At 39.6% G+C, this 7365-nt stretch overlaps 1 protein-coding gene across 1 annotated transcript in view; it reads left to right on the top strand.

Annotated features, from left to right (window-relative positions):
* Positions 1 to 6328, top strand: part of mapk3 (mitogen-activated protein kinase 3) — a 10274-nt gene extending 3946 nt beyond the window's left edge. The window contains exons 4-9 of the mRNA XM_035654660.1: positions 2241 to 2357; positions 2452 to 2566; positions 2909 to 3040; positions 3426 to 3535; positions 4253 to 4381; positions 5653 to 6328. Coding sequence (XP_035510553.1) covers positions 2241 to 2357; positions 2452 to 2566; positions 2909 to 3040; positions 3426 to 3535; positions 4253 to 4372 — 594 coding nt within the window. The 3' untranslated portion in view covers positions 4373 to 4381; positions 5653 to 6328. The remainder of the gene's footprint in view (positions 1 to 2240; positions 2358 to 2451; positions 2567 to 2908; positions 3041 to 3425; positions 3536 to 4252; positions 4382 to 5652) is intronic.
* The last annotated feature ends 1037 nt before the right edge of the window (positions 6329 to 7365 follow it).

The following is a 7365-nucleotide window of genomic DNA, read 5'->3' as shown; positions in this document are numbered from 1 at the left end:
CTACTGATTAGAATATTACTAATTTTGTATTAACTGTTAATATTATTTTAAAGGTCCAGTGTGTAACATTTAGGAGGCTCTATTGGCAGAAATGAAATATAATATTTGAAGGTGTGTTTTTATTAGTGTATAATACCCTGAAAGCAAGAGTCCTGTTTTAGGATTTTTAAGGTTTATGATATTAATTGAATCATTTACAAAATAATATTTTAGCAGCTGCCTGTTAAAAGCGATATCACAAAAGGAGGTAATGATTCTGAATGTGTCAGAACAACCGGCAGCAGACTGAACTGAACTTCATTATTTAAACACAGTGTAACATCATACAGTCTTGTTGTCCCGGGAACAAGGCGCAGCTCCCGACCGGGGTGCGACGTTGTTTTTGTTTTTCTGGAACACGTCAAATAATGAAAAGTGGGTCGACCAAGACTCTTCACATCGACTAACGATTAAGTCGACTATAATGGGGCGGCTCCTGTAAACACAACTACAGTTCCTTTCCATTCCTCAAATGGCCACTTGAGGCTGGCTCCAGTTATAAGTCAGTGTCCTTTAAAGGTCCTATATTCAAAAGGCTCAACTTTACAGCAGACATGTTTACAGCATGGTACAAAAAACAGGTTCACTCTCTGTACCTAATGCTTCATGACAACTGTACAGGGGTCTTAGGAGTTTTATATAACTCACCTGTTTAAATTATATTAAGGTTTAAAGTTATTCATAATCAGTAGCCAGGCCTAATTCAGTCACCTCAGCTCCACCCGCACTCCACATCTTTACCCATTTTTGGACTAGCCAGCCACCACACTGAGCGTCACAGCAGCTCTTCAGAAACCTCTGGGTGACTACGTCCATGTTTTTTACAGTCTGTGGTGACAACTAGGCTACTGTGTCTATTTTGTCAGCAGTTGGTACCCCACGGCAGAAAAAGGAGGGTCATTTTTGGGTTTATGTTTGTTATTTTAGGTTTATGGTAGATTTCACACATACACCTACAGTGCAGTGCCAAAACACTACAGATGCATGCTTTACACAGTAGATAGATATATGTATATATAGTGTATGTGGAAATCCTGCGTTTGTACAGTATGTTGTAAATGTAGTATATATTTTGTATATATTAAACATTCCCTGTATTTTTAAAGTTAGTGCCAGGCTCATTTTTGGGTGACCAAAGTTAGAAAAGAGGCCTTTTTTCCGTATCAAATGGTTCCATTTATGTTTATTTAAACATTGGTGCCATTAGCAACTTACACCAGCTCTCAACAAGACTGAAAAGGAATCTCAGGAATGTAGTATACGGGAGATGGATTGACCTCAGCCCTTCCTTGTTTACCATGGCTCAGTCAGAGTTACTCTTTTAATGATGCAGACTTAAAGCCTTGAACTATGTCGTCGTTATGCCTTTCAAGAGTTTCACTATAACACACATGAGCCCTGGCCGTCCCTCCTCCAGTGTCCCGTTGGTCTGAGTGTGTATCATATCTCATCTAAATGGAATTGGCTTTACTATTTTTTTATCTAGGTTTAATCTGCTTTTCAAGATACTACTTCATATTAATGACATTGTGTTGGGACACTGTAGAATCATTCCACTTTGTTCAAGTGTGCATATTTCTTATGTTGGCAGACCAGTTAGGTGTCAGTACCTTAGAATCATAGAGGCAAAGGTGTCTATTGTAAGGCTTTGTCCATAACACAATACAGCTGCAGGATGTTTAATGTGTAAAAGGCGTGGCAGTAAGTTGGCGGCAGCAGCCTTTGTGTTAATATTCATATTTCCAAACTGAACTGTAACATAATAATAATAATTTACATACACTCCTTTTTGTATTGGAGAAAATATAGCCACGGGATATAAGTTAAATGTAAAAGCTTTACGCTTGACAAAGTCATTAAGGGGTTGGTGAAATGTATTCTGGGAAATGTAGGAAACCACAAGTTGAAGTACATTGAAAGAAACTCAACCGCCTGCTCTCAGCTTTCCAGTAAAATAAACATCATTTTTGAACATGTCACAACAGGGCCTGAAGATCAGAAAGTAGGGTAGGGAAAATAAAGCTTGAGCGAAGCATTAAAGTGGGAACTGGTAGAGCTTTAGAGCCATCTGAAGTGGTTTGAAGAAAAGCTTAAAACATTTGCAGCCGTACCCACTCTCAAATTCTTGTCAGTAGTTCAGTTTGAAATGTCTGAGAGTGTGGGGCGTGACGTGTGTTTCTGACCCTTTGTGTCCCCCTCAGATCTGTGACTTTGGCCTGGCACGGATAGCCGACCCCGAGCATGACCACACAGGTTTCCTGACCGAGTATGTGGCTACACGCTGGTACAGGGCTCCAGAAATCATGCTCAACTCAAAGGTATGTGTGTGAGATACTGATGTGGATTCTTTATTGGACTGGATAGCTTCATAGTTTGTTGACTGTATGTACTACACGTGTGCTTGTGTCTCAGGGCTATTCTAAGTCCATTGACATCTGGTCAGTGGGCTGCATCCTGGCTGAGATGTTGTCCAACAGACCCATCTTTCCTGGGAAACACTATTTGGACCAGCTCAACCACATACTGGGTAAGGGAAAAAAAAAAAGGTTTCTATAACTAATTTCTACAAAATGCCAACACTATGAAGAGTTCAGAGTCATTTTTATTTGCAAGACGATCATTCACGTTGTCGTCAACTCCAATTTTCTTGTTTTATCTTGGGTTTTGCTTTAAATGGAATAAAACCAAATTAAACAGCATGTTATACACATAACCTTTACAGTATTCTTCCCTAAAGTTTAGAAGTTTAAAAACTAAACTTGCATAGATTCTGTCTAACAGAGAAGGCGAAGTAACTCAGATGTTAGACTTGTTGTGATGAGTCGAGCAGCCATATTGAAAGATGTCCCTCGCCCTCCTCTCTGTGCAGGTGTCCTTGGCTCTCCATCTCAAGAAGATCTGAACTGCATTATCAACATGAAGGCAAGGAACTACCTGCAGTCCCTGCCCGACAAACCCAAGGTCCCCTGGGAGAAGCTCTTCGTCAAGGTGGACTCAAAAGGTATGGCAGCGCATACTCTATTGTAAACCTGGAGTGTAAGGGAGGAAAATAACACTAAAGTGTATTTAAAATTATCACAATATATGATGGTTATTTAGCTTTGTGTGACAGTAAAATAATTTTTCTTTAATTTGAATATTAAAATGTATAATTTGAAAACAATAAAAACAAAATCCAGCAATACATTGAATTAAAAATATATAATAATTGTGAAAATATAGTTAAAATATTGAAATATTTGTTTATATTTGTCTACTCTTTGGTTGTTTTCCATCCAATAAACACTTTGAGGGTGAAATAAAATAACCACCATAAGAGCAGTTGTGTTTCATTTTACTGCCCAGTCTTGTGACTGAACTAAGTAAAGCTCTTTAATCTAACGCAGCTCTGGACCTGCTGGGCCGCATGTTGACCTTTAACCCCATCAAGCGCATCAGTGTCGAGGAGGCCCTGGCTCATCCTTACCTGGAGCAGTACTACGATCCCACAGATGAGGTACGTGCAGATGAAGCCAACATTTCAAGCTGATCTTATCAATTAGTCTGCTATTGCTGAAATAACTACAATCACAAGAGTCAGTTGTAAGAGGTGAAAAGAAACGACATAAATCCCAGTGTAGGAATGTGTCCAGGATATAATCTAGGTTTTCTAAAGGCTAAAGGTGTACAAACAGTAAGGAAGCTGTGAATATTAAAACATTAAAATGTTGGAGGCAGAAGGGCTTATTCATTCAAACCTGTTTGTCATTGTTTCAACCATGAGCCAAGATTTAATTGCGAGCTTTTCTGCTTTGTGCCGGGAAGCCTCTTAGCTGTGTTTGGTATGCAATTAGTATTAAGTTGCTCCACGGATCGGCTTGAGAGAGGTTAAAGAATGTAATCACTAATCAGTCTCAGTTTACGTCAGCAGAGACAGGACCTCAGTTACTGTACTGTACTGTAGAAATCAATTCTGTGGATGGTTTTAACCAGAGCTGTTTGGATTGCACTTAAAACTGTGTGTTCTGATCACATTTTAAATGTTGTACTGCGCTCTTCAGGCTACATAAGCCACTTGGCAGCAGTACTAGTATCCTAACTGTTTTTTTCAAACCACTGCCTCCGGATCATAAGCTGCAGCTGCCTCTTATACTTACACCAAGACTTTATTTTTAAAGCTAAATATGAAGGAAATGGTGCTCCAGCTTTTCGTACTATGTATGTTTGTGTGTAGCCAGTAGCAGAGGAGCCCTTCACTTTCTCCATGGAACTGGATGACCTTCCCAAGGAGAAGCTGAAGGAACTGATCTACGAGGAAACCGCTCGTTTCCAGGCAACCTACCAGGGCTCCTGAGACATGCAGGTATCTGAAAAGTCCGTTTACCTCGCACCCAAACGCCCACAATCACAGCAACACAGGGTTCTAGTATAGGTCGCCAGCTGAACACAGAAAAGCTATATTAAAAGGTATTCCTCTGCTTTTCCTGGCAAATACTACTTGGTTTATTATGTCATCATCTATTTTTTTCAGCCGAACTCTTTGGCCAGCTCTGTGGAAAGGAAAGTTAAAAGAACCGCTGTGATTTTCAGCTTTATGTCTTCAGTATTTGCCCATCACACGTTCTCATGCAGCTGCAGACCAAGCAATTCTTCTTGCTTTTAAACTCTAGCTAGTCTTAACAGGGATATTTATTTAAATGTGTTTTTTTTTTTTTGTGGGGGTGGGGGGTATGCAAATAAGCAACGAGTTAAATAACTTTAACAAACGGCAACACAAGTCAGTTATCAACCACTACTATGTATCAATTTGTGTCAGAAAGCTGCATTCAGAGCCGTTTTATCCCATGTCTGATTTGTGTTCTTTAAACTGCTCTGAGTAGGATTGTTTGTGATTGGAGACCACTAGATGTCAGTGGAACAAATGGCATTCATACATTAATTCAAACTTCCACCCACCAGTGACCCTGTTTGCTGTCACACAGGTAAAAGACAATAGTAAATGTATATACGCAGCTCCCAGAGTTGGAGAAATATGGAAAAACTGGTGACTGTGGACTGTTGTAATCAGACAGTTGAGCTCTGGGTTGGGCTTATTTGTGTTCTGATCTGTTGTGTGAATCAGCTATTTCCAAAATACAAACTACAACAACCCTTCTGAACTCAACAAGGACAGCCTGCTGAACACAGTGGAGGACAGGCCTTTTATTAAGAAGACAAATCGTCAGCTACAGAGTGATATTGCCAAGTAAACAGCCCTAATGTCCTGCTGCTATCAGCATGCATATGTGGTTAAGTGGTTTATACCCAGTGAAGGCATTGGTCTATAAATGGACTCTGAAAGTGAACCTGTGGTCTTAAATTTGACTTTACTTTAGATTTAAATGTTGACCATCTCCTCCACCACTTTACAACAGTTTATTTGGAGTAAAACAAAGGTTATTCACTTAACTGCATAGTTAGATTTAGCAAAAATACTTTTCAAAAACACATTTCTTTGGCTTTTTTCTGCACTTCTTTAATGCAACATGAGCGGTCCATTACAGTCACAGTGTGATGTGGTGAGTTAGATCTCATCCTACAGGAAGTAATGGAAGTTTTCAAAGTGGGCCTAAGTGCTTTTCTTTTTCCTTTCAGCCCTAAAGATCGACAAAGCCACCCAGAGGCTTGGAACAAGAAGTCCCCAAACGACATGCTAAAACAAAAGAAAAATGCATCTTCAAGAAAACCAACAAAAAGAGAAAACAAGAAATATGAACATTTAACTGCTTATCTTTCCATTTCTACTGCAAGAGAGCTAAGTTTAACTTTAATTTCTGTGGTTGGGTGGGGTGGTCGTGTCTGGCGTACTCATACTGTTTCAGTTTTGTCCATGTTGGACTCGCCCTCCTCTCACCTCACATTTTGTTTTCTCGTTTTCCCGTTCAGCGTCCTTCCTCATCCTGTCTCATCTCCAGTAACTCACCGTTCCTCTCCTCTCCCGTCCCCATCAAACCCTTTTGTTCTCTTCTCCCACACCTGTCGCTGATCTGTCTGTCTGAGCTCTCTCCTGTCTCTCCTTTCTGTCGCTCCCTCTCATATAAACTCATAATACTGTATTAACCAACACCATAACTCTCTTGTCTTGCTCCATGTAAATTACAACCGGGAAAAATCGAGGGCTAAAAGAACGGGGATGCTAATAGGGTGTGTGTATGTATATACAAAAATATAAAAGCTTTTTTTTTTGTTTTTTGTTTTTTTGTTTTTTCTTTTTAAGTGTGCTTGTCGCAGTTTTTGTTTGTACACCGTCGAGTGTTTTCAGATCAGTTCAGAGTCGTATTTGTATGTTTTGAGGTTTATATTTGCTAGTCATGTTTTTTTTTTTTTTTTTTTTGGACACTTGATTTTGAGACAAACATTCAATGTTTTTACTGGCATGTTGGCAGGTTTATAGATTTCATTGTTGTTGCTCTTTCTTTTCTTTTTTTTTCTAAAAAAAAAAACAAAAAAACTGTGTATGATGTTCATATGAATGCATGCATTCCTAAAATTAACCAAAGTGGCAGAGCGATGCGAGAATCTTGGCTGGGGAGCAACTAAGGAAGATCTGTCGTAGTTTTGAATCGTACCGTAAACACATTTCTTGACCTATAACTTGTACCAAGGGCAGACGAACTGAACTCTCCCTTCATTTTGTGGAAAGTTGGTTATATTTAGGAGGCGCTACGTGATTGGAACAAAGCGAATAGCATCAAACGGCATAAAATATAGTTTCTATAATTGTGTGTTCATTTGGATATTACAGCAGTGATACCTAAGCCCCATTTTCCAGAACATTCACGGTACTTCACGGTCAGAAACTACCTGACTTAATGTAAGTTTTATAGTTTGACAAAGGGCGAATACTGCCACGATACTGATGTGAGACACTGGTATAACATTACTGTATCATCCACATTTGGCATCCCAACATGACTTTTTCCATGAAATACCACCAACATCAAAAAGCGAATCCAGTGTCAACATTACGCTCTTATATTAAAATGCATTTCTGTTACAAATACACAGCAGCTGAGTGGTGAACTGCTTGTCTTACAACATCACTGAAGCCTTCTTATCTTTCCTCAGCTCTTCTTGACCCTGAATTTCCAGAGCCACGTTTAGTGAACATGTACAGTATTCTGGAAAATGGGGCCCGGTTGACATCGGCCTTTCCATCCCACCGTGCTGTTTTTGTACCACGTTGCTATCTGCTACTGTTTGACCCAGGATGGCTGTATGAAGTAGGCAGACGCAGGCTGGGGACCTATCTGACAGCGACAGGCCCGATTCTAAAAAATCTTAATTTATTCAAAGTGGCCATACTTG

Source organism: Morone saxatilis, unplaced genomic scaffold (assembly GCF_004916995.1).
Source record: "Morone saxatilis isolate NCDOM2014 unplaced genomic scaffold, NCSU_SB_2.0 Contig14, whole genome shotgun sequence".
Taxonomy (NCBI): domain Eukaryota; kingdom Metazoa; phylum Chordata; class Actinopteri; family Moronidae; genus Morone; species Morone saxatilis.
Note: the sequence above shows the minus strand (reverse complement) of the source record. Positions and strands in the feature narration are given on the sequence as shown.